We start from the raw sequence: 27,948 nt of genomic DNA, 5'->3' as shown, positions 1-27,948 counted from the left end.
TAGAAAAGGCAGAGGAACCAGAGATCAAATTGCCAACATCCACTGGATCTTCGAAAAAGCAAGAGAGTTCCAGAAAAACATCTATTTCTGCTTTATTGACTATGCCAAAGCCTTGACTGTGTGGATCACAATAATCTGTGGAAAATTCTGAGAGAGATGGGAATACCAGACCACCTGACCTGCCTCTTGAGAAACCTATATCCAGGTCAGGAAGCAACAGCTAGAACTGGATATGGAACAACAGACTGGTTCCAAATAGGAAAAGGAGTACGTCAAGGCTGTATATTGTCATCCTGTTATTTTAACTTATATGCAGAGTACATCATGAGAAACGCTGGACTGGAAGAAGCACAAGCTGGAATCAAGATTGCCAGGAGAAATATCAATAGCCTCAGATATGCAGATGACACCACCCTTATGGCAGAAAGTGAAGAGGAACTAAAAAGCCTCTTGATGAAAGTGAAAGTGGAGAGTGAAAAAGTTGCCTTAAAGCTCAACATTCAGAAAACAAAGATCATGGCATCTGGTCCCATCACTTCATGGGAAATAGATGGGGAACAGTGGAAACAGTGTCAGACTTTACTGGGCTCCAGAATCACTGCAGATGGTGACTGCAGCCATGAAATTAAAAGACGCTTACTCCTTGGAAGAAAAGTTATGACCAACCTAGACAGCATATTAAAAAGCAGAGACATTACTTTGCCGACTAAGGTCCGTCTAGTCAAGGCTATGGTTTTTCCAGTGGTCATGTATGATGTGAGAGTTGGACTGTGAAGAAGGCTGAGCACCGAAGAATTGATGCTTTTGAACTGTGGTGTTGGAGAAGACTCTCGAGAGTCCCTTGGACTGCAAGAAGATCCAACCAGTCCATTCTGAAGGAGATCAGCCCCGGGATTTCTTTGGAAGGAATGATGCTAAAGCTGAAGCTCCAGTACTTTGGCCACCTCAGGCAAACAGTTGACTTATTGGAAAAGACTCTGATGCTGGGAGGGGTTGGGGGCAGGAGGAGAAGGGGATGACAGAGGATGAGATGCCTGGATGGCATCACGGACTCGATGGACATAAGTCTGAGTGAACTCCAGGAGTTGGTGATGGACAGGGAGGCCTGGGTGCTGCGATTCATGGGGTCACAAAGAGTCGGACACGACTGAGCGACTGAACTGACTGAACTAAAAGTTAAGAAAATTATCTTACCTTCATTTATTCCATTTCCAGATCTTCGTGCATATCCGAGTATATGCTATGGTTCATATCCCTCTGCTTAAAGAACTTCATTTAACATTTGTTTTAGAGTAGGGTCTTCTGGCAATGTATTTTCTATTTTTCTTTCTTTTAGAAAGTCTTCATTTCTCTATCAATTCTGAAAGATATTTTCATGAAAAATTTCATACAGTCCCCCCTCCCCATTTTGTTCCTGTGTAATGTCTTAACAAAATCTTTCCTGGTATTAAGCCTTATAGATTTATGTTCTGTTGTCATTATCCATTATTTATTCAGATATTTATCAGTCATTTCCTCTGTTTCTTCTGGGATTCCATTATGTTGTGTGGGGACTACAGATCTTTCCCCACAGCTCTTGGGTGATCTACTCTTTGCTGTCACTCCTACCCTCCTTAGTGTTCCAGTTTAGCTACTTTTTATTGACTTACCTTCAAATTCAGTTATTCTTTCCTTGGCTGTGTCAGGTATACCTATGAGCCTGTTGAAAGTTTTGTTCCTCTCTACTGTGTTAATTTTTTATTATTTCCATTTGATTCTCACAGTTCCATCTCTCTGATCAAATGACCCATCAAATTTGCCTGTTAAACACCTTTTTCATTAGAGCCTTTAACATATTACTCACAGTTATTTAAAATTCTGTGTCAGGGAGTCTGGTTCCAGTTCTTGAATGCTTTTGTCTCTTGGTGGTGGGTGTTGATTTTCTTGTAACTTTGTAAAAATTACTTTTGACCAAACTCCATGTATCTTGTGTTGGACAGTAGAAACAGAAGTAAATAGATTTTAATCCTTAGAAATGGTCATGCCATTTCTTGTTAAGCCTTTCATGTTTTCATTAATATAGTTAAAAACTGGATGAGGTTTAGGGTTGCTTGTTGCTATGATCACCCTAAGTTCATCACAGCCTTCAAAATTCACTAGTGATTCCTTAAAGTGAGGGCTTGTTTTTCACAGGTTTCTCTCAATGTCTGGGTGACCTTCAAATTTAAGTATTCCCTTTTGACTATGCCTTAAGAGAAAATCCAGCTGAACTAAGGTTATTTTCATTCATTCAGTATTAACGAGTGTTTACCACTTACTTTGCACCAGTCACTGTACTAAATGCTAGGACTTGTAACTCCCCTAATACCTCACAACCCTCTGCCATTAGTTTGTACATCTGTACTTTCTCTGTTGCCTTCAACAGCCTCCCAACATTTGTGTGCCTAGTAAATATCTATCCTGCCGTTAATACTATCAGTCTCCAAAAGTGATCAATCACCATGGAGTTCACTATCCTTGACATTACTTGTGTACCTTATATGCTTCCGTATTTAAATAGTCTGTATTCCCTAAACTGCAAGTGCCTGAAGGCAAGAACAGTGTCTTATTAATACACATGACATGTTTTAGGTTTGTGACCATTGATTTGGAACCAACATCTAGGGCAGATTGGCAGAGGATTTAACAAAGTAGAGAGGTGTGTGTACAAAGCAGTAGTGAGAAAAGACAAGGCCCTCCACAAGTCTTCTCTGTGTTGTCTGCTCATCTATTTGCCTGAAGTGCTGATTTTTATGCTGATTTTGCAGATTGATATGACAAGTTTAAATGGAAAATTAATTGTTCTATTATATTGCATGCATGCTCCCTTCATAAATTCAGTTGTTATTTCCTCAGCTATGTTCAAAGTTACAGTGACCTAACCATGTGGTCAAACAATCCACATAGTTGTCTTAACAAGATATGGGTATTTTCAAAAATAGCTTTTGCATTAGGAAAACACAAAGAAGAGTCCAACTGTATATAACCCAGTTCCAAAAAAAACACTCTGATTTTATTTCTTACATATTTTGCACAAACTGGAAAGGGACTGAACACTATTGTATATATAATGAACAGCTGACAAGAAAAGAGCCTGGCACATAAATGCAGGGTTTTTCTCATGTATTAGTTTAGTTTGCCATAAAGAAACACTATAAACTGAGTGACGTAAAATTCATTTCTCCCAGTTTTGGAGGCTGGAAGGCTGAGGTCAGGACGACACACGGCTGGATACTGGTGAGGGCTCGTTTTGTCTTTTTGTGTCCTCGCACAGCAGAGATCTCTGGTGTCTCTTCTTTTAAAAACACCATTCCTATTATGAGGACCACATCCTCAAGACCTCATCTAACCCTTACTATATCCCAAAAGGCCTCAATTCAAATACAGCCACATTAGGGGTTAGGTTTTTAACATGAATTCAGTCCACGACATCCCATTCTCCACCAATCACTTGTTGCGCACCAGTGTTCTTACATAAAAATACCAATGTTTATTCATATAAATATAAATTCATATATAAACAAAATAATAATTTCTCCCCATTCTGAAGTTCCTCATTCTTCAGTACATCTTGATTTTTTCCCCATTAGCTTGTCCCAGGCTTGTTAGATTTTTCACACCATGAAGATCATATATCTTCATATCAATAGAGACGGTATGGTAATGATTCTACTGCTCCACACAATTGTGAATGCTATTATCTCTTTACTCAGTCTTCTTTATTCTCACCCACAAGTTACTGTTAGCTGAAAATGGCACCCTGGTTTGTGAGAAAATCCCTTCTGTGATACTTCTAAGGGACAAACTCAAATTCTTTTTTCACATGACCTTAAGTCAGGCTCACAGATCCATCCAGAAAAATGGATTTACAATGTACTTTGTTGTATATGACCAATGAAATAGCTTTAAAGTTACGATGGAAATAAAGTACCAGTTGTTTTTATCAAATGAAAAATGCTCTTCATTAAAAATGACCGACCCAATCATCTGAGCTTGTTATTTTGAAACTAAGATGTCTGATAAAGTCACTGCTTCAGTTGATTTCAAATCCTCCGGTCAAATCACCAATGACTTTTGTTCTTTGGCTTTCAAGGTGGGACACAACATCAAACTGCCCCATTTTTACAGTTTGTGTTACAGACATGCATTTTCCCATGCCTCTGTCTCTGCTACTTGGCTGGCCTCCCTCTCTGCTTTCACATATTTAAAACAATCTTAAGCCTTTTCCTCAGAATGTGTATTCTGATGTCGAATCAAGGATGAGCTCCGACTGTATGCCTTCCCACATTTACTACATTCATAGGGTTTCTCCGAGGAATGACTTCTCTGATGCCGAATAAGATCGGAGCCGCTGCTAAATGCCTTCCCGCATTCATTACATTCATAGGGTTTCTCTCCAGTGTGACTTCTTTCATGGAGAATGAGGGATGTCCGCTGGCTAAAGGCCTTCCCACATGTTTTGCATGTGTATGGTTTCTCTCCAGTGTGAATTCTTTCATGTTGGGCGAGGTGAGCACTCTGGCTGAAGGCCTTCCCACACTGATCACATTCATAGGGTCTGTCTTCACTATGAATTCTCTTATGCCTTGTAAGAGAGATGCGGTGACTGAAGGCCTTCCCACACTCCTCACACTGATAGGGTTTTTCTCCAGTATGAATTCTCTGATGTTCAATAAGAAATGACTGGCGGCCAAAAACTTTACTACACTTATTGCATTTGAAGGGTTTCTCTTCAGAATGAATGTTCTGATGTATTTTAAGGTTGGCAGTTCCAGAAAACATCTTCCCACACTCTTTACATTCAAACAGTTTCTTTTTCTTTGTATGGACTTTCTGGTGTTGGATAAGGGATGAATGCCGATTGCAGACCTTCTCACATTTATTACACTGGTATAGTTTCTCTTTATTATGAATTCTTAGATGTAGAATAAGGGTTGAAAGCCGCCTGAAGATCTTCTCACATTTATTGCATTTGTAGGGTTTCTCTGAATTGTGAATTCTCTGATGAAGCATAATGGATGAAATTCTATTAAAGGATTTCCCACATTTTCTGCATTTATAAGGATTCTCTAAATGGTGACTTCTCTGCTGTAGACTGTGACTTAAGGCCTTTTCACTTTCACAAGTTTTCTCTCCAGTGTGAATTCTTTTATGTATAACAAGGACTGATTTCTTACTGAAGACTCTCCTACATTTATTGCATTTGTGTATTTTCTTTCCACTGTGAATTTTCCTATGAAGTAAAAAAGATGACATGCGAATGAAGGCTTTCTTACATTTTCTGCACTGGTAGACATTTTCAACAAAGTGGATTTTCTGATGTATACTGAGAGATGAGCACTGACTCAAGGCCTTCCCACAGTCAAAGACTTCCTTTTCACCATGAATTTTCCCATGTAGGAGCAGGGATGTTCTCTGAATGAAGCTTTCCCCACATTTATCACATTCAAAGTTTTTCCTTCCATTGTGGTTTTTCTGGTGAAGAATGAGGGATGAGATCTGTCTGAAAGCTTTCCTACAACTACTGCATTCATAAGGCTTCTCCCCAGCATGAGAGTTCTGATGAAATTTAAGAGATAAGCTCTGACTAAAGAACTTCCCACAGTCATTACATTTTAAAGACTTCTTCTCTGAATGTACTTTCTTGGGTTTTATTAGGACTGAATTTTTCCTGCAACCTCTCTTTCCTGTGGGAGCTTTTTGTGACGTGGAAACTGGTTTCTGATAGATGCTTTGCCCAGATTTGTTGCACTGATTTGGAGGTAACTTCTTGGTCTCACATTTAGACCCTAAGTCTGAAAGACATCAAGAAATTCAGTTTGTTTTTCTGTGCTAAAAAAATGAAGTTGTTTGCAATAATTATCAATCAAAGTAATAACAATGATGATAATTAGAGTAATAACTCTTTGAGTGTTTTATTATAGTTTTAACATAGTAAGGACTTTATAGAAATATTTAATAACAAATTCACAGAAGTGCAATTTGAAATGAATAAAGGTTTTATTATTGAATAAATATATACCATATACTTTGGAAGAAAAGCTATGACAATCCTAAACAGTCTATTAAAAAGCAGAGACATCACTTTGCTGACAAAGGTTCATATAATTAAAGCTATAGTTTTTCTAGTAGTCATGTATGGCTGTGAGAGTTGGACCATGAAGAAGGCTAAATGCTGAAGAATTGATGTTTTTGAACTGTGGTGCTGCAGAAGACTCTCGAGAGTCCCTTGGACCGCAAGGAGATCAAACCAGTCAACCCTAAAGAAAATGCTGAAGCTGAAGCTCCAGTACTTTGGCTATCTGATGCAAAGAGCTGACTCATTGGAAAAGACCCTGATGCTGGAAAAGACTGGAGGCAGGAGGAGAAGGCGGTGACAGAGGATAAGATAGCTGGATGGCATCAATGACTCAACGGACATGAGCCTGAGCAAACTCCAGGAAATAGTGAAGGACAGAGAAGCCTGGCATGCTGCAGTCCATGGGGTCATAGAGTTGGACAAGACTTAGCAACTGAACAACAACATTTACCACATGAAACTCCATAAACTGTTCAATAGATAAATGTAGTTTTATTATAGGAAATGTCCAGGAAAGGCAGAAGGTAAACTATAGACAGACACAATTTGCCAAAACTCAAAACATAAGAAAAAGATGATCTGAATAGGCACATATCTATTTAAAACACTGGATCGGTAATTAATAACCCTCCAAAATAGAAAGTACCAGGCCCATATGTGTTTGCTAGTGAAATCTATGAAACATTTAAGGAAGACATCATTCCAATTCTCCATTATCTCTTTCAGAGGACAAAAGCAGAGGGACTACTTACTACCTCATTGTATGAGGTCATCATTACCTTAACACCAAAACAAGACACACCATAAGAAAAGCAAAGTACAGACAAATATCCCTGTTATATACTTATGCAAAAATCCTAAACAAAATACTAGCAAGCCAAATTCAACAGTACATTAAAAGGGTCATACACATGAACAAGTTGGATTTATACCTGGAATGCAAGGATAGTTCAACATAGGAAAATAAATGTAATATATCACAATCACCAAATTAAAGGACAAAAACCACATGATCATCTCAACTGATGCAGAAAAAGCTTTTGACAAAATTCATCACTCTTTCATGATAAAAAACACTCAATAAGCTAGGACCAGAAGGAACTACATCAATTTCACACCAAAAACAGCTTAAACATTGATTAATTTGAATTAATAAGTGAATTAATTCAGTAAAGTGGCAGGATATAAAATCAACATTCAAAAATCAGTTTTGTTTCTATATACCACCAATGACCACTCCATAAAGGAAACTGAGAAAACAATCCCATTTACTATAACATCAAAAAGGACAAAATATTTAGGAGTAAGTTTAACCAAAGAGATGAAAGACTTGTACACTGAAAACTACAAACATTGCTAAAAGAAATCAAAGCTATAAATAAATGGAAAGACATCCTGTGCTTGTGGATTGAAAGACTTAATACTGTAAAACTGTCCATACCACTCAAAGTTATCTACAGATTCAATACAGTCCCTATCAAAAGCCCAGTAATATTTTTTACAGTAGAAAAAAGTCCTAGAATTCATATGGAATCTCAAGGGACCCTGAATAACCAAAACACTCCTGAAAGAGAGAAATGAAGAAGGATGCTTCAGACTTCCTAATAATTAAGATGGTGTGGCAGTGGCATAAAGGTACATACACAGACCTATGGAAGAGAACAGACAGCCCAGAAATAAACTCTTACATATCTGGTTAAATGATTTTCAACAAGGGCGCCAAGACTGTCACAAAAGGGAAAGAACAGTTTCTTCCACAAATGGTGTTGGGAAAACTGGGTACCTACTTGCAAAAGAATGAACATGTACCCCTTAGTTACACTATATACAAAAACTAACTCAAAAATAAAGACCTAAAATGTATGCCCCAAAATTATTACATTCCTAGGAAGAAAACACAGGGAAAAAGCTTCAGGACATTGGATCTGGCACTGAATTTCTTGGCTATGGCACGAAAAGCACGGGCAACAAAATGAAAGAAGAGAACGAGACTACATCAAACTTAACTTTTGTGTTTCAGAGAAAACAACAGGGAAAAGGCAACCTATGGACACTGCAGATCACATACATGATGAAGGACTAACGTGCAGAATATGTAAAGAGCTTCCACAACTTAAAGACAAATTACCCTATTAAAACATGGGCAAAGGACTTGAATAGCTATTTCTCCAAGGAAGACAGACAAATGGCCAATAAACATATTCAAAGATGCTCAACATCATTAATCATTAGAGAAATATTAATTAAATCCACAATATCACCTCATAACATAAAAACAGCCAATAAGAAAAAAAAAAACAAACAGAAAACAAGTGCTGTAAGGATGAGCAGAATCCGGAACCCTTGTGTGTTACTGGTGGAAATGAAAAATGGTGTAGCCACTGTGGAAAATGGTATGGTGGTTCCTTAGAAAATATGATTCAACACTAACACTGGGTATATATCCAAAGGAATTGAAATCAGGATCTTGAAGAGATTTATCTGTACACCCATATTCACTGCAGCATGAATCACAGTAGCTAAGATGTGGAAGCAACCCATATGTCCACTAACAGATGAATGAATAAAGAAAATGTGGTATATACATACAGTGGAATATTATGTAACCTTAAAAAAGAAAATCCTGTCATGCACTACAACACAGATGAACCTTGATGACATATGCTAAGTGGAAAAAAGCGAGTCACAGAAGGTCAAATACTGCATGATTCCATTCATACGAAGTATCCATAGTAGTCAAAATCATACCAAGGGCTGAGTGGAAAGGTGGGAAGAATTAGTATTTAGTGGGTATGGAGTTTCAGTATTGCAATATTTAAAAAGTTCTAGATACCTCTTGCTCAACAATGCAAATATACTTAACTGTACATTTTAAAATGGTTAAGATGGGAATTCCCTGGCAATCCAGTGGTTAGGATTCTGTGCTCTCACTCCCGAGGGCCCAGGTTCAATTCCCGGTCAGGAAACTAAGATCCCACAAGCCAAGCAGCGCAGCCAAAAAATAAATAAAAACTAAATTTAAATGGTTAAGATGGTAAATTTAATGTTATGTGCTTTTTACAATTAAAAAATTAAAGTCATAGCTGTAAAAATGAACTAAAAACACAACAAAATTAAAAAACTTATAATTTGACCAATCAAAGAGAAATCTATCAATACTAGAGAAGGAAATGAGTTCTTGAAAAGCAGTCAAAATAAATGCTTATGGGAAAGATTTTTAATTTTTTTTTTAAGGAATGGAGACAATGATGCAAGTCAGATTCTTATTAATACAATCACTAGAAAAGTCAGAATACACACGCTTTCTCTGAAGAGAAATATGAAAACCAAAGCAGGATGGGGATGAGGCTATTAAAACCTGAGCTTCTGAGATCAGAAGCTGGGGTTCAAATCCCAACTCTGCTGCTACTTCCCAGCTAGACGACCTTGGGCAAGTCACTGAACTTCTTTGGCCCTCAGTTTCCTCATCTATAAAATAGGAATAATAAGAGGACCTACCTTATAGAGCTTCTAGGAGGAACCTGTACTTAAAAAAGAGTATCAGGACTTCCCTGGTGGTCCAATGGTTATGAATTCACCTTGTTATGCAGGATACACAGGATCAACCCACAGTCGGGGAACTAAGATTCCACGTGCCATGGAGCAGCTAAGCCTGTGAGCTCTGAAGCCCACGTGTCACAACTAGGGAGTCTGGCAATCCAGCATGACGCAACTAAGACCAGACGCAGCCAAATAAAATCTTTTTTTTTTTTTTAAAGAATATCAGATACCTAGTGAGAGGCTTGTTGAACACGAATTATTCACCCTGGGGACACATACTGAAGAGACTTGAGTTTTCTGCACAACCTCGGGATCTGTGAGGTGGAGAAAGTGGCTCTCAATTATTATCTTAAAGACAGTGCCCTTTTATGATAGAAGGTACTCACCTAAGCCCCGGCGTCTTTTCACTGGGTCCACCATCCAGGGCGCTTTCCCTTTCTCCAATAAGCTGATCACGTTTGGTCTCCGAAAGGAAAGTCCTACAACACAGGAAAAACATTGGAACTGAGCATGATGTGGGCACCACAGCTACTAGAATCAGGCTTTGTCTCAAGAAAAATGGGGTTTATTCACGCAAAAGGAGCACAGAGGATGTGAAGGGTAGGTGGAGAAAAAGGATGAAAGGTCAGTCATAGACAGCAGAGCTATTCACTTCTAACTCTACAAAACCAACTACTCTGGGGAAGAGTTGAAGCAGAACTCCTGAGGCTGGTCATTCAGTTACAGTCTTCCCACATCCAAGCCCGCAGTCCTCTGGTCTGCTGTAACCCACACTCCCATGCCAGCTGCTCCCTGTCAGCATCCACCAATAGCAGTACTGGGGGTTTCCATTTCTGCTTTGCTTTTTTCCCTGTGACTCCCAGAACGAGCCTCATGTTGCCCCCTCAGCAGGATAAACAAAACAGGCAGTGCTCCCCTCTCCTTCTGAAATCTGAGTCCCATCCCCAAAGTCCTAAAACTCCAAACTCTTCCCTCTGTCCTCCCAGCCCTAGGATGGAGGATGTGTCCTGTAGTTACCATCTCTGTGTTACCTCAGCGTCCAATATTTACCTTTTAATAGTACCTGTTAAAAGTCAATTCTTTAAATTATTTCTCTCAAAAACAACCCAAGTCCTCAAAAGGTTATATATATAGTTACTATTGATATATGACCAGTACCTACCACTCCTAGACATATACCCAAGAGAGATGAAAATATGCATCCACACAAAAATTTGTACACGAACATTCATAGCAGCAGATTCATAATAGCCATACACTGGAAACAGTCCAAATGCCTATAACTGGTGAATGGAAAAACAAAAGGTGGAATATTATTTGGCCATGAAGAGGAAATGAGGTACTGATACAGGCTACAATGCAGATGAACCTCAAAAATATTATCTTAAATGAAAGAAGTCAGACACAAAGGACAACATATTTAATTTCATTTTTATGGAACACCAAGAAAGGGAAATTCATAGACAGAAAGTAAATAATGGTTCAGTGTTTGCCTAATCTGGGGGCGTTAGTTGGCACAGGTAAATAAAACAGGGATTGATGCTAGTCACAGGCTTTCTTTGGGGGGGGTAATGAAAATGTTGGAGAAGACTCTTGAGAGTCCCTTGGACTGCAAGGAGATCCAACCAGTCCGTCCTAATGGAGAACAGTCCTGGGTGTTCATTGGTAGGATTGATGTTGAAGCTGAAACTCCAATACTTTGGCCACCTGATGTGAACAGCTGACTCATTTGAAAAGACCCTCATGCTGGGAAAGATTGAAGGCAGGAGAAGGGCATGACAGAGGATGAGATGGTTGGATGGCACCACCGACTCAATGGACATAGGTTTGTCCAGGAGTTGGTGATGGACAGGGAGGCCTGGCATGTTGCGGTTCATGGAGTCGCAAAGAGTCGGACATGACTGAGCAACTGAACTGAACTGAAGATGTAAAACTGACTATGGTGATGGGTGCTCAAGTCTGTAAATACACTTGAAAAACCAACGGAACTGTATACTTCACATGGGTGAATTGTATAATATGTGAATTATACCTCAATGAAGCTATTTAAAAAAAAAGCCAAACTGGAGTGGCTTCTATTCCCCTAATTGACTCATCTCCCTCAACAGTCCAGTTGTGGATCATGGGAGCAGGAGAGCCTTACCGAGAGAAACCAGGTTCTGGTAGTTTTCCAACATGACGTCTTCATACAGATCCTTCTGAATGGGGCTCAGCCATTCCCACTCCTCCTGGGAGAAGTAGATGGCCAAATCCCCAAATGTCACTGGTGCCTGAAATGGAAAAGCAGATGTCCTTTCACTGTGGGCTTGTGCTTCCACACAGCTGGAGAAAACAGTGGACTTCCAAACATGGAAGACACATGATGCCAGGGTTCTATGAAGGAAACACTGAGGTTCCGAGATCAAAAGGGGCAGTTGTAATAATAAAACACAATGCAATATGATACAGCTGGTATTAAAGGTTTTGTTCCACAAAAAGCATATCAACTTGGATTTACACAGCACTGACAAGACAAGGCATTCTTCTAGGTACCCTGCATGCACTACCTCACGTTAGGCAGCGACTGGGGCACTGCCAAGAGGACCACAGCGATGTTACAGATACGGGAACTGAGGCCCAGAGAGGTGAGGTAACTTACTGGAGGTCTAACAGCTTGTCAGTGGAGAAGCTGGGGTTCAGTCTGGGCAGTCTTGCTTCTGATTCATGTCCCTAACCACATGTGAGTGCATTATATGTGGCAAAATTTTTGCAGATGTTATCAAGGTTAAATCAGTTGACCTCGAAATAGGAGGAAGTAGCCTGGATTATCTAGGTCAGCTCGGTGTCATCACAGGAGCCCCCACGAGCAAAGGATTTTCTCCAGCTGGAGGAAGAGGAAAGCGGAAAGGGAAGTCGGGGCAATCTGCAGCATGAGCGGTTCTGGACCTGTTGATGCTGGTTTGAAGGTGGACAAAGGGAGCCCCTCAGGAAGCGGAGGAGAAGAAATGAAATTTAGCCAGTAACCACTGAGTTCAGAAGAGGACCCTGAGCATCCGATGGGACCACAGCTGGCGGACAGCTTGATTTCACTCTTGTGAGACCCAAAACAGAGGACCCAGCTAACCCAAGCTGGGTCTGAACCCCAACCCACAAACTTGTGAAAATAAATGTATGCTGTCTTGAGTGGCCAAGTTTGTGGCAACAGGGAACGAATACACACAACTTAAAGGGCAAAAGTGTCTATTATGAGAAACTACATTCAGGAGGCTTACTGTAGAAAATTGCTTGATCACTAAAATCTTGAAACATGCCTATCATAGGAGGCTGGCTCACTGGCCTGGGTCCAACTAACTCTACCTGAATACCTACAGGGTCAGAAGTTTCTCAAAGTTAGAGAAATTTCCTCCTTGTAGATACGGGCTGTACAAGTAGAAACAACGGCAACATTACAGATTTAACTCTGGAGGACAACATCCAGCCCTCTGCCCTAGCAGGTCCCACCTGGGCACTCATGTCCACCTTGAGAAATCACGGTGTCTCTAGCCTTCTCTCTGGGGAGGGAAGACAGGCAGAGCCCCTGGAGATACTGAATGAATAGGTGAAAGGTCATGCACACACTGAGAGAAAAGAAGAGGGGGCCCCTGCTCACGCTCTCACCCTCTGAGGTGATGGAAGGAAACCAGGGACCATGTCTTGCCTGGGTCTCCATGGGGCTGGAAGGAAAGAAATGGTTTCCTACACGGCAGAAGAACTTTCCCAAAAGAAGAGCAGTCACTACTTACCCTGGATTTGGACTTCCCCCGAGCGGCAGGCATCCTCTCCTCCGTCTTAGGGCTCATAGCAGGAGGAGGGCAGGGCACTGAGAAGGTGGGCCTGGGGGAGAAGAGAAGCCATGAGACTGCCTGGGCCACCGGGAGGGCCCACAGCCTCTGGGTCCACACCCTGGTCACACACACGCACCGGGGACGTCAGAGCATCATCTGAAACCCTCCTGCCCTTTCTCAGCATCAGGGAGAAGCTGCAGCCAACACTGTCTATTTCTGAGGTCACAGGAGGCGCCGGGTCAGGAGACAGTGAAAGGGGCAGATGCCTGCTCTTCCAGCTGACAAGTAGCTGCGGCGTGCCCGCCACGTGCCAGGGGCTGTCCCAGGGGCTGGCGGGGAAGCAGAGTCAGAGCAGAGTGGCACCTGCTCCCAGTCCCTTACGTTCCAGCAGGGAAGACAGGCCCACACAGAGACCAGCGTGAGCCGTGATCCCTGCTGTGAAGGCAACAGGACCTGAGCAGGGAAGAAGGGGCAGGCATGGGGGAGGCCTCTCAGAAGAGGCCACCCAGAGCCGAGGCGTGACTGCAGCACATGCCTGAGTCACCTGGGCACAGGGAGAAAGGCATTCTGGGTAGAGGTACAGCAGGTGCAAGAGCCCTGCAGCAGGCGCACGCTGGGCATGTGGCGGGCAGAGAGGATGCAGGTGAGCGGAAGCAGCATGAGAGAGCGGGGAGACAGTGGGCCTGCGACAGGCACACACTAGGGGTGTGGATGGCAGAGAGAATGCAGGTGAGCGGAAGCAGCGTGAGAGAGCGGGGAGACAGTGGGCCTGCAGCAGGCACACACTAGGGGTGTGGAGGGCAGAGAGGATGCAGGAGGCAGCGTGAGAGAGCGGGGAGACGGTGGGCCTGCAGCAGGCGCACACTAGGGGTGTGGAGGGCAGAGAGGATGCAGGTGAGCGGAAGCAGCTTGAGAGAGCGGGGCGACGGTGGGCCTGAGGTGACTGGCATCAGGAGGGACTGGGTCATGAAGGGGGCGACAAGCAGTTTGGAATTGATCTAAGTGTGGTAAGGTGTGGGGACAGGTGGTAGCTGAGCAGAGGAATGATGTGACTGACTTAACATTTAACAAAAATTTTTCTTGGTGGCTATGTGGCCAATACTATGGATGTGTGTTGGTGGGGTAGGAAGGGGGAAGCAAGAGCTGCAGAAGGGGCTCATTAGACAGGTATGCAGAAATCTGGAAGAGAAACCTCAATGGTGTGCACCAGGGTGAGAGAGTTAAGAGGCGAGATGTCAAGAATCCTTCAAGCGAGGTCCTCTATCGCCCTGTCGCTCTATACCTGTCTTGTCCAACATGAATACCAGCAGACACTGAGTTCTGCAAATAAGAAACTGTTTCATTTTATTTCAGTTATTATTAAAACCATAAAAATGATAACTAATATAATCATCAAATTAAAAATTATCTCTAATCTAAGATTAAAAACTGATCCTTAGTTCAGTTACTGTGAAACTTTTAAGTATGTCTGGGACAATTTGGGTTTGTTTGTTTGGGCCATGCCATGTGGCTTGTGGAGTATCTCAGCTTCCCAGTCAGGGATGGAACCCAGGGCACAGCAGTGAAAGCCCAGAATCCTAACCACTAAGCCACCAGGGACCTTCCTCTAATAATAAATTTTACAAAATTTAAATATAGATCAAATATCTCCAATAAAAATTAAGTGTCTGCATTGAGGTGCACTCTAACCATAAAATACATACCTGATTTTAAAGACCTAGTATGAAAAAAAATAGAATGTAAAAAATCCCATGGGTAATTTTTTATATTGATTGCAAGTTGAAAAGATAATATGTCAGATAAAGCTTATTGAGTTTTAAAATGTATTATTAATAAGACTATACAATGTTGGAAAGACAGTCTCTTCAATAAATGGTGCTTGGAAAACTAGACAGTCATATGTTAAAAAAAATGAAACTAGATCATTCTTTAACTCCATACACAAAAATAAGCTCAAAAAAGGCCTAAACATGAGACCGAATACTATAAACTTCCTATAGGAAAACATAGGCAGAACACTCTCACATAACCACAGCAGTATCTTCTTCAATCCATCTCACCAAAAAATGGAAATAAAAACAAACAAAAACAAACGGAATGGGACCTTCTGCTGCTGCTGCTGCTGCTAAGTCGCTTCAGTCGTGTCCAATTCTGTGCGACCCCATAGATGGCAGCCTACTAGGCTCCCCCGTCCCTGGGATTCTCCAGGCAAGAACACTGGAGTAGGTTGCCATTTCCTTCTGCAATGCATGAAAGTGAAAAGTGAAAGTGAAGTCGCTCAGTCGTGACTGCAGCCTTCCAGGCTCCTCCGTCCATGGGATTTTCCAGGCAAGAGTACTGGAGTGGGGTGCCATTGCCTTCTCCGGGAATGAGACCTACTCAAACTCAAAAGCTTTTGCACAGCAAAGGAAACAATAAACAAAACAAAAAGACAACCCACAGATTGGGAGAAAATATCTGCATCAATGTGACTGGTAAGGGATTAGTCTCCAAAATTTACAAACAGCTATGAAAACTAAGATCATGGCATCTGCTCCCATCACTTCATGTCAAACAGATGGGGAAACAGTGGAAACAGTGACAGACTTTATTTTAGGGGGGCTCCAAAATCACTGCAGATGGTGACTGTAGCCATGAAATTAAAAGACACTTGCTCCTTGGAAAGAAAGTTATGACCAACCTAGACACCATATTAAAAAGCAGAGACATTACTTTGTCAACAAAGGTCTGTCTAGTGAAAGCTATGGTTTTTCCAGCAGTTGTGTGTGGATGTGAGAGCTGGACTATAAAGAAAGCTGAGTGCTGAAGAACTGATGCTTTTGAACTGTGCTGTTGGAGAAGACTCTTGAGAGTTCCTTGGACTGCAAGGAGATCCAACCAGTCCATCCTAAAGGAGATCAGTCCTGGGTGTTTATTGGAAGGACTGATGTTGAAGCTGAAACTCCAATACTTTGGCCACCTGATTCGAAGAGCTGACTCATTTGAAAAGACCCTGATGCTGGGAAAGATTGAGGGCAGGAGGAGAAGGGGATGACAGAGGATGAGATGGTTGGATGGCGTCACCGATTCAATGGACATGACTCTGGATGAACTCCAGGAGTTGGTGATGGACAAGGAGGCCTGGTGTGCTGTGATTCATGGGGTCGCAAAGAGTTGGACACAACTGAGCGACTGAACTGAACTATGATACTTAACAGCATCAAAACCAACAACCCACTCAAAAAGAGGGCAGAAGACCTAAGTAGACATTTCTCCAAAGATGACACACAGATGGCCAACTGGCACATGTAAAGATGTTCAACACAGCTAATTATTAGAAAATGCAAATCAAAGCTACAATGAGGTATCACTTCACACCAGTCAGAATGGCCATCGTCAAAAATCCACAAACAATAAATGCTAAAGAGATGGGGGAGAGAAGAGAACCCTCCTACATTAAGGGTGGGAATGTAAATTGGGACAGCCACTATGGAGAACAGTATGGAGGTTCCTTAAAAACTAGAAGCAGAGCTACCACATGACCCTGCAAGCCCAGGCCTGGGCGTGGATCTGGAGAAAGACACGACCTGAAAGGCCACCTGCACCCAACGTTCACTGCAGCAGCGCTGCCAACACCGAGACACATGAGCAACCTAAATGTGCACTGACAGCAGCGGACAGAGGTGCGGACGTATATACAAGGGAATGTTCTCGGCCACCAAGCAGAATGAGACTGCGCCGTCTGCAGCAGCACGCACGGGCCCAGAGAGTGTTTATTGAGTGAAGTCAGAGCAGGAGGAGTGCCGTGTGACGTCCTTATATGTGGAATCTAAAAGGAAACGGCACGAAAGAAGTTACCTACGAAACAGAGAGAGACTCACAGAGAAGCACCCCGTGGCTGCTGCAGAAGGTCGTGCACACACTGCTGTATTTGAAACGGGTGCTGGGTAGCCCGCAATGTCTGCCCATTTCCATGGTGTGAAGACTGCCACCAGAGTGCGCTGTAAGGTACCAAACTGATGCCACTGAGCCTGAGGCTGGGGAGACGTGTGCCCTACGGGCTTGCGTGAGCCGGGGCAGGCCAGCTCCAGCACTCCACTGCCACGCGGCCTGTAAGCTCTTCCGACTAACGTCCCTGCACAGCAAGGAGGGCTCATGTCTAACTCAGCAGCCTGAGAACACCCCAAAGCAGCTGCCCAACCACATCAAACTCCTGAAGTCTTCTGTTCTTTTTTCTGCAACAACCATATGACTTTCGCATTCCACATCATGATAAATCTGTACTAATATAAAAACTGTGTTTAAAATCACTTACCAGATTCTTCCTTTCTGACTCCTCAAGTCGAGTGGACTGCTCCAGGAAGTGGCACGGCGTCCATCCTGTGGTTTCTCATAGCTGCTTGTGCTTGTCACACACCGTGAACTGAAGGTGTGTGATTCTTGTCCACGAAGTAATTTCCTCCGAGGAACTCGGCACAGCTGGGAGGAAAGAACAGCAGTTTGTCATTAGATAATTCTGGATTCAAAGTTTGCCTCTGCCGATTACTGGCTGTGGGAGAGCTACATAAAGCCTCAGTCTGCTCATCTGCACCCTCAACAACAGGCACACGGTTATCTCTCGCCTTCCTGTTCCTTTTTAATTTGGTGTACACCAAGCATCACCAAGGACGCCTGACACCCACCAAGAGGGCTGCAGTAAGGATTCTCACACAGGGCTGGCTAGAGACTGGCGACTTGGCAATGCCGCCTAAGACTGAGGGTGCACATGCTATCTGACCCGGGTGTTTCTGAAGCGTCTTTGGACATCCCTGCGTGTGTGTAAAATGACAGGGTTTGCAGGGGGAGCCAGGGCAGGGCTTCGGTGGAGGGCATGCATCTGGAGCCAGGCGGTCTGGGTTTAGCTTCCGACTTCGCCACCCACTCCCTGAGTGACTCAGACGCCCTCCCTGTCCTCTCTGGGCCTCAGCTTCCTCAACAGCCAAACGAGGAAAATAACCAGGACAACTCCACAGGGCTGCTGTGAAAATTAAATGAATGAAAACACTCAATGAACTCAGGGGAGCGCCAGTGCTAAACAAGTGTTAGTTTTTAAATTATCATCATCTTACTAAGTCCGAGCTCACAGTGCTCAGCATATGACAGACCAATAAACCGAGACACAAGCTGCTGGAACAAGGAACAGTGACTTTATCCGAAAAGCCAGGAGATGGGAAGGTGGTGGACTCATGTCCCAAAGAACCACCTTGCCTAAGATAGAATTCAGGCTTCCTTTATGCAAAAAGGAGGGGCAGTAAAGGCAAACATTTCCTGACTCCAGTCAGCCTCTGAAAGGGATGTGTCAATTTCTTCCTTCCTGCTGTCATTCACAGGTGGCCCTGGTAGGGATGATTCCGGAGACCTAAACAAAGATGTTTTACCTCCATGCTCATCACCTGGCAGACAGAGTTCCCAGAGACGGGCCACTGTGTATCACTTAAGCTTACAAGCAATGGCCCTTTAGTGATTAACCTGTAATAGAATACAAAGGTTCTCCCCATTATGGTTAACTACCTGTCAAGAGCCTGGAAACAGCTGCCTGTCAGTGAGAAAAGGAGTGAGGGAACGCGACATGCACACATGGGGCACCAAGCAGCCTTACGAGGAGTACGGCAGCACGACACCGGTGGGTCTTTACTGGGGCTAATTTTGCTCCCAGGAGATGCAACGTCTGGGACATTTGCAGTTGTCCCAGCTTGAGGGGTGAGGTGCTCCAGGCATCTAATGGGCAGAGACAAGACATGCTGCAAGGTTCAGGACAGTGCCCAGAGCACAGAACGAACAATCAGGCCCACGAGGTCAGCTCTACTGAGGCTAAGAAATCTGCTGTGCCTGTCGTGTGTGAAATGATTTCCAAGACATGGTATAACAATGGAAAATAGGTGTAGAGGAAAATGCTTAGGTTAAAAAAAAAAAAAAAAACAGGATATGAATACTTGAGTGAAAAGGCACAGACAAGTTCTGGAAATGGAATAAAGAAGTTGGTAGCAATGACTGTCCCTGAAGAATGGAACTGGGTCACTAGGTTTCCAAATTCCCTTTTCCCTGTCTACGCTTTGGCAAATGCACAGACAATCACCTCTTTGAAACAACAACACAAAATAAAGAGGCTGCATCCCACTACACCTCAGGGGAGGGATCTAAACCGGGCCTGCATTCTGAGTCCCAGACCACAGGGCGGGAAAGGGCTGTGCAATTCAGCACAGCACTAAAGCCTCGCTCCTAAGATGGGGATGGCCAGAACCGGGATGAGTTCAAGCTTCCAAACTTCCTGGAGAGCTCCACCCCACACTGCTGCCAGTGTCGCTGGCTCCTGGCGCTGGATACCGTGCGGCCAGAGCCTCAGCCCTGACTGCCACCCCAGGCCCAGGCAGGAAGGAGCCAAAGGGCGTGGTGGTGGCCGACGGGGGCCGGGGCGAGACGTCGCTGCTCGTGGTGAATGGCCAGGGCTCCTTCCCCGAGCACGACACCCTGTCCATTCAACAAGGACACGTCCAGCATGAAGGCGGGCAGCAAGGAGGCGACCAGGAACCCCCATGACACTGCTGGGCACGAAGACAACAACGCTGGAGCCCCTGTCCCACCAGAACACCCGCCTTGTGCCCACCTGCCAGGATGTCACGAACCCCACCAGCTATGGCAACGTTCTCACGGAGGGCTTCCCTGAGGTCACGTCTCTGCGTGGGGTCCCCATGCTGCTCACTGGAGCTGGGGAAGGACACGGAGAGGCTGCACAAGCTTCAGGAGGCCCAGCTGGAGACCAGCACCTACATGTAGGGCCAGCGTGCCCTCTACCTGAAATGTTCTGCCATTTCAGGAGAACGAGGAAGACATCTGAGAGGCCGCCGAGGCTGCCCTGAGCGCTCTGCAGAAGGCACAGCGGCAGAAACAGAGCAGCTGCGCCTGCGCCTTGGACACCTCCCAGCGGGCACACAGCCCCCATGGCAGGACGGACAGGGCCCAGGTCCTCACACACAGACTGCCCTCCGGATCCGGCCCCTCCTTGGCTCTCAAAGGGCGCTTGGAGTCGGGCGTCTCCAGGACCTCGTGTTTGGGGCCTGTGGTCAGGCTCTTGGCACATTTTGGAACCCTCTCATTTCCCAGCTGGGGCTCTGACCACACGCTCCCCTCCAGCCAGGTGACAGTGGTGGGGAGGGCAGATTCTGTCCCTCTGGACCCCGAAGCTGGCATTTGTCCCCAGGACTCAGGAGTGCCCTCATCACAGCCAGCCCCCAGCTGTGTCCGCCCCTGCACAACAGGTCCTCAAGGCCTACGCCTGAAATGCAAAACGACGTCTGGTACGTGGACAAACGTGGACCTGGCGGCCTTCCACAGCTCCCAGGCCTCCTCTCCCAGGCCACCCCTCCCTGGGCTCCTGAGAAGGCACGGCTGCATCCTCCAGCTTTCTTCCCCCAGGAACTCGGGCAGCACGGTGGGGCCGAGGCCCATCAGGGGACACGGGCCCCAGCCCCAGGCGTGGGGGCTGCACAAGCCCTCTTCCACCTCCTCATGCAGAGGACTTCAGTCTCAGCCCTCAGCCTGGCCACCATCTTTCCAGGGCTGGACGCACAGGGGCCAGAGAAGAACTTCTCTCAAAAAGCATTCCCTGGACCATCTATCTGACTCCTGCTCAGCGTCTCCTCACCTGCAACCCTCCCCCAACCAGTACTTGCCAGAAACCCGAGGTGAAAAGTGACATCAGCTCCAAGTGATGTTGGGCAAGTCGGGTCTCTCTACACACTGTTGCCCCACCTGCAGAAGGACAGCCCTGGCCCATTAAACCGTCATCACGCTCCCCTCTGTCCCTCACCAGCCCCTTCTGCTGAGAGGTGGAACCACGTGTGGAAGCCAGGCCATCCTGGCCGCCCGGGAGAACAGACTCGATGAACCCCCAGCACAGATTCACTGAACCTCCTGGAAGGTCTGGGGTCACGGGCCCCAAGTTTTAAACAAGTGCCCCGGGTGACTCTGACGTCCCATGGATTGGGAGCTGGTGGCTTCTGAGTAAGCCCGAGAATCAGCATTACCTAAGATGAGTTCATGGCAGCAGGGGGCTCCTGCCCACCCCAGTTCTCTCCCACATCAGCCCCCTCCCTGGCCCAGTGCTTCAGCCTCCGGCGGGCCTAAGAAAGAGAATTCTGAAGTCCACCCTACCCCACCTGGGTTCCCCAAGGCCCAGCCATGGCCTGGGGAATCAACAGAGCATTCTGTCCAAGACCTCGTGGAAAAATCATAGTCTAGGGCACAGGTCCATAAAATACAGTGTGTGGGGGGAGGCCAAATCTGGCCACTATTTTTGTAAAGTTTTGCTGAAACACACACACACAAAAGCTACTGGACAGTGGGACTTCCCTGATGGCGCAGGGGATACGAATCTGCCCACCAGTGCAGGGGACACAGGTTCGATCCCTGGTACAGGAAGATTCCACATGACATGGAACAACTAAGCCTGTGCGCCACAAGTAATGAGCCCATGAGCCACAACCACTGGGCCCGCATGCTGCAACTACCGAAGCCTACACACTTAGAGCCTGTGCCTCGCAACAGGAGCAGCCACGGCAGCGAGCAGCCGGCTGCTCACCGCAACCAGAGACAGCCCGCGCAGAGCAACGAAAACCGAGCACGGCCAAAACTAAGAAAGAATTTTTTTTGTAAGTTACTGGACAGTGGCCATGCCTCCCTTCTGGGCGCAGCACCCCTGCGATCCGGGGGGCTCTGCTGGGTGTCGAGTGGGGGACGGGTCCTGACATACCTGAAAGGCACAGTCTCACTGCCTCTGTTCAGCCAGCTTGTTCCTGCTGTACCACCTGCCTAGTATTTTAAGCTCACTCTTACCCTGAACCTGAAAGCCCCAGACACCAGGGATACAGGAAGGTACTTTCTCGAAAGATGCAAGCGCAGCTGAACAGAAAACACAGGCTTTGCACCTGAATGTCAGCCCTGCCATTTTCTCTGCCGCGCGTGGGAATAGATTTGACTTCCTCACTTAAAATGGGATAGGGCTAGGAATGTCCCTACTGCAGGGAAGTACAGCGGTCAAGACTGCCTTTGACAAGATATTGGAAGCACTGGTCACTGGTGTTTCCTCTTCCCTCCCCGCCATAAAATTAATTTCTCTTATACTGAGAAGCCCCAGAAGAGCCCACAGACTCTCACAGCTGTAGCTCTCAACCCTGTTTGTACACAGTAATCTCTCGGGAGTTTTTTAAATTAAAAACTGAGGGCGGGGCCCGATGCCAGAATAATCAAGTCAATCTCTGGGACCTGAGTCCAAGCATGTCTTATTCCTATCTTCTAAGATTTCTACTCTATGCAAAGCCAGTTTAGACTACTGCCCCAGTCTCGGAGCCCCAGGCTGGAGATCTCCCTGTTGAAGCCCAGACCTGAGCACTGGGGAGGAGACAGTCTGATAAGATCGAACTCTTATATTCCCTGATCCAAGAATTCCAAGGAGGGACTTCTCTGCTGGTCCAGTGGTCAAGAATCTGCCTGCCAATGCACGAGACATGGGTTCGATCCTTGGTCTGGGAAGATCCCACATGCCTCGAGGCAACTAAGCCCACATGTGCCACAGCTACTGAGCCCGCGCTCTAGAGCCTGGGATGCTCTGCAAGAACAGAAGCCACCAAAATGAGAAGCCAGCACACTGCAACTAGAGTAGCCTCTGCTCCCCACAGCTAGAGAAAGCCCGAGAGCAGCAATGAAAACCCAGCGCAGCCAAAAACAAGTAAATAAATCAATGATCTTGTAAAATAGATTTCCAAGGAGTCATTCCTGGCTTTGGAGTTAGCTGAGATGTCCACAGGAAGCCTTGGTGTTAATACTGAAAATGCACCCACTGTCACTGTATTATCCCTTCACCCTGCTGTACTTTTTAAGACACTTACTGCCACCTGCTATAAATTTAACTCCATCTCTCTACTAAACGCAAGCACCAGACGAGTAGAAACCTAGTCTGTCTTCTCAGCCTGGCCCACGGCAGGCATCTGAATGCGGAGTGAGGGAGTGCCTCTCAGAGCCTACCCAGGCTGCAGGCCACAGATACCCTTTTTTCCTTTCTCATCTCCGGAACAATATCCCTCTATCCCCTCTCTCGTCGAGCCCCCTCCCTCTCCGGCCCACCCTCAGGCCCTGAGAACGTTCATGGTGTGCCCTCATCATGGTCCTGCACACTAGTAGTTCTTGACTAGGAGGACTGTATCCTCCACAGGAGGCCAGGCTGTGTCCAGAGACATGTCTGCTTGTCAAAAATGGGGAAGCGGGGTGTGCTACTGGCTTCTAGCGGGTAGAAGGCAGAGATAATGCTAAATATCCTACAATATATAGGACAGCCCTTCCCTGTACCCGATTCCAACGAAAAACCATCTGACCCTAACTATCCAAAGTGCCAAAGCTGAGAAGCCCTGGACAGGCTGACTGATGTCTCCAGATCTCTGTGTTACTAGGAATACTTCTCCCCAGTCCCTGCCACTTCCCATCTTGGATGGCTACCCCATGCGCTCCCTCAGGACAGCTCGATCCGGGAAGACCCTCTGCTCCTGCCCTCCCAGGACCCTGACCAGAAAATTCTGAATGCAAGCTTGACCTAGACTTTAAGGTTCTTTTACCTCTCGACCTGAAACCCTTTCCCTGGGGCTCCACTTTTTGCTTTTCTTCTTGTGTGGATTTTATTCTCTGTGAAATCTCTGCAGTTATTACACTAATAGTAAAGCAATTATCATTTATATATTGCTTACTTGTGTCAGGCACTTTTCGATTGGGTTGATCAAAAGATTCACTTGAGTTTTTCCATAACATTTTACAGAAAAACCCAAACAAACTTTTTGGCCAACCCAGTACTTAACATTCACCACAAGCATAAGTTCAGTACTATTATCTCCATTTTGAAGTGGCAATATAAGTGACCTCTCCCCAGATCACACAACAACTGAGTGATGGAACCAGAAGTCCCAGAGCCCCCCAAGCTACACTGTTAGGAAGCAAACACACAACCATAAGCAGTCACAGGTCCCAGAGACCAAGGAAGATTGCATGCGTGTGCGCACGCGCGTCCGCGCTCAGTCTGTCCAACTCTTTTCTGACTCTATGGACTGCACCCCACCAGGCTCCTCTGTCCATGGGATTTTCCAGGCAAGAATACTGGAGTGGGTTGACACTTCCTCCTCCAGGGGATCTTCCTGACCCAGGGATAGAACCTGCGTCTACAGCATTGGCAGGCGGGTTCTTCACCCCTGTGCCACCTGGGAAACCACGGCTGACTCTGCCCACCCTTCAGATGCATTAATGCAATAACAGACAAAAAGGAGCAACTGGGCCAGAAGAGTTCAGCTCTTCAGCTTCTAGGATGACCACCCAATCTCAAGTTCAGAGGCGAAGATTCCGCTAGCATTCCCCACTGCGCTCCCACCTCAGGGCGGGGACAAGAACACACGGCCACCAGCAAGACAGCAAACACCCAGCACCCACACCAGGCTGTGAGAGCCACGCTCCGCCCTGGGTATTTGGATTTCACGACGTTACCCCGGGTCACCGTCCCAGCGCTGACGCGGGCGCTGTCATCACCCGATTTACCCAGAAGCCTGCACGCCTGTGAAGCGGCGCAGCGTCCTCCCCGCCGGGACCCTCCTCCCGCGGCTGCAGGGGGAGAGACAGCACGACGGCGCCGGGACACCGCCACCCATGCACAACCGCAGAGCCGCTGACGCCGGACAGCCACCGGGTCAAACCACGCAGCCACGCCAGACGGCGCCACACGGCCACTTCCAGGGTCACACACACGAACGCGCTCCAGCGGCACGAATCCCCACAGCCACGCTCACACGCCCGCCCCCGGCGCCCTCCCACAGGCGCGGTCGCGTCTTCCTCACACGACCACCACAGACCTCGCGGGGAAAGACGAACGCGGGCCCGAGGCACGTCCCCGGCCCCACATGGCCGGCTCCGTCACAGACCCGCAGAAGCGCCACCATACGCCCTCCTCCCCTCACAGCACGGCGCCGCCACCACACGCTTCGCACAGTCCTTCATCTCACACTCCGTCACCACACGACCAGACAAGGCCCCGCGGGCGGTCGCGGGCGCCCAGACACACAAGCTCAGCCAGACACACACCCACACTCACCCCGTCCTCCCGGGTCGCGCCCGGGCGGCGACCGCAGCCGCTGCGCCGGCGCCTCGCGCGCCCCTGGCTCCAGGTTCGCTCCCCACGCCTGCGCACTCCCCTGCGGGACCCCCGGGCCCTCGCCGCCGGCCCCGCCCCGTCACGCGCGGGACACGTCGACGGGCCGCGGCCCCGCCCCCAGGGCGTCCCCGAGCGCCCGAGGCCCCGCCCCTAAACAAAGCCACGCGGCGCGCAGGCGCTCACTCACCGCTCCCACCGGCTCGGGCCTGAGGCCCCGCCCCCTCACACGCCGGCCGCGGCAGGCACGCTCGGGCAATCCGAGCCGCTCTTGGGGGCGTGGCCCCGCCCGAAGCCCCGCCCCTGCACCAAAGCGCGCAGGTGCAGGCTGCGCTTAGCGTTCCCGGGGGCCGCACCTGTAGCGGTCCCTAGGCGATCACGTAGACGGATTCAGGTGCTCAGGCCCTGCCTTGGTCCCTTCAGCCAGACCCAGTCTCCCCAGTTCGCTGCCCTCCTGGGCATCCATACCTACACGCTCCCGTCAGGGGGCTTTGCGTCCCAACACCCTTCCCTCTGCCCCCAGAGCTTAAAGGGCCGTAAGAGCCGGGCTCACCCGCGGCCTGGAACGCGCGCGCTGGCGCCTGCGCACTGCGAGCTCAGGCTGCTCCTCCCAGAAGCCTTGTGACGTGAGGTTGCAGGATCCTGGTCACGGTGGCTCCGATCTGTCTGGCCTAGAGTCTAGTGGACCCAGGAGAGGGGCGAAGGGATGGTCCTCCAGGACAAGGGTGGAATCTCGTTTGCTACTTGGCTGAACGAACTGCCCCAGAGTCCTTTGCGCGGCGCCTTTCGAGACTCGGACTACACCTCCCAGGAGCCCCTGCGGCCCGTTTCCAGGCCTTGTGATGACGCGACTGCGAGTGGGCCCGATGGGGACGCGGGCGCCCTCTTGTGGCGGCGCGTGAGGGGACCGCGAGACTGAGACGCTGGGAAAGGTGTTGCGATTGTGCGTTGTGTGGACGTAACCCACCATTTGTGGTTGTGTACTGCTTCCCTGGTGGCTCAGTGGTGAAGAATCCGCCTGCCAATGCAGGGCACTGTGGTTGGATCCCTGGGTCGGGAGGATCCCCTGGAGGAGGGCATGGCAGCCCACTCCAGTATTCTTGCTGGAGAATCCCATGGACAGAGGAGGCTGCGGGCTACAGTCCATGGGGTCGCAGAGAGTCGAACACGACTGAGTGACTAAAACAACAACCTGTGTGGAAACTTTTTATGTACTTATTGTTGAAAACTAGTTTTGAATGTGTGTGCCTGTGCACCTCCACCCGTCATGTGTGGCTGCTTTTGGACGATGCGGAGCTGAGTAGCGGCCACAGACATTGGCCCACCGAGGTTAAAATACTAACTCTGTACATTCCAGTTTTTGTGGCTGTGAGTTTGTGTGTCAGGGAGAACCCGCAGATAGTGTGTGCCGTTTCTGGAAGTGTAACCACGCAGGACCCCACGATGGAGGGTTAGGCCTTCCCCCGCGGCCTCTCCTGCGGCTCCCCTCTGAAGTCCCCAGATAGTAGCTGATGCACATTTGCTGAGTCCTTTCGCAGCTGTGAACCCCCTCCCCCACCAGATGGACAAACTATTCATACTTGATGAGGATGAACGCATAGCCCCAGGGCTCTTGCAACCTAAGACCAAGACCAAGTGACCAAGTGAAGTCGCCCAGTCGTGTCCCACTCTGCCACCCCATGGACTGTAGCCTACCACGCTTCTCCATCCATGGGACTTTCCAGGCAAGAGTACTGGAGTGGCTTGCCATTTCCTTCTCCAGAGGACCTTCCCGACCCAGGGATCGAACCTGGGTCTCCTGCACTGTAGGCAGACGAGCCACCAGGGAAGTCCTGCAACCTAAGGCCTGATACCGTTAACCCGTGTGACACGCCCCTGCTTTGTCACCATCAGCCAATCAGAGAACTGTGCATAAGCTGATCATCAGGATCCCCCCCAAGTACACACGCTAGCGCTCTAGAAGCGCTTCCCCGAGCTCCAGAGTGCGGGCTCAGTAGTTGAGTGTGGCGCACCGGCTTTGCTGCCCCAGGGCATGTGGAATCTTCCCCCATCGAGGATCCAGCCTGTGTTCCCTGCACTGCCAGGCCCATCCTTATCCACTAGACTACCTGGAAGCCTTTTACTTTTACTTATTAACGAATCAGAATTCACATGAATTTTTAAATACTGGTTTTTTTTTCCTTATTCTGGGTGTTTGAAATATCATGTAACTTTGTGAAGCAGCAGTAGCTTACAGTTAATAAGGAACATGGTTTTCTTTTTTGTGTATGTGTGTGTGGTGGGTTGTGTGTATGATTACATTAAAACTTCATCTC

The 27,948-nt window shown here is 47.3% G+C and overlaps 1 protein-coding gene across 2 annotated transcripts; it reads right to left on the bottom strand.

Annotated features, from left to right (window-relative positions):
* ZNF667 (zinc finger protein 667) lies at positions 3,000-26,402 on the bottom strand. 2 transcript variants are annotated; one of them, XM_018063430.1, is made up of 6 exons: positions 26,187-26,402; positions 17,735-17,898; positions 13,399-13,489; positions 11,781-11,907; positions 10,024-10,116; positions 3,000-5,813 (listed from the first exon to the last, which is right to left on the bottom strand). In XM_018063430.1, exons 3-6 carry the CDS (start codon positions 13,453-13,455, stop codon positions 4,234-4,236), a joined length of 1,857 nt encoding a protein of 618 aa, XP_017918919.1. In that variant the 5' UTR covers positions 13,456-13,489; positions 17,735-17,898; positions 26,187-26,402; the 3' UTR covers positions 3,000-4,233. The 2 variants fall into 2 exon arrangements, with proteins under 2 accessions (XP_017918919.1, XP_017918918.1); XM_018063429.1 differs by lacking the exon at positions 26,187-26,402 and adding an exon at positions 25,577-25,693 and having other exon boundaries at positions 3,010-5,813.

Source organism: Capra hircus, chromosome 18 (assembly GCF_001704415.2).
Source record: "Capra hircus breed San Clemente chromosome 18, ASM170441v1, whole genome shotgun sequence".
Classification (NCBI taxonomy): domain Eukaryota; kingdom Metazoa; phylum Chordata; class Mammalia; order Artiodactyla; family Bovidae; genus Capra; species Capra hircus.
The sequence above is the reverse complement of the archived record's forward strand: the minus strand, read 5'-3'. Positions and strand labels throughout refer to the sequence as shown.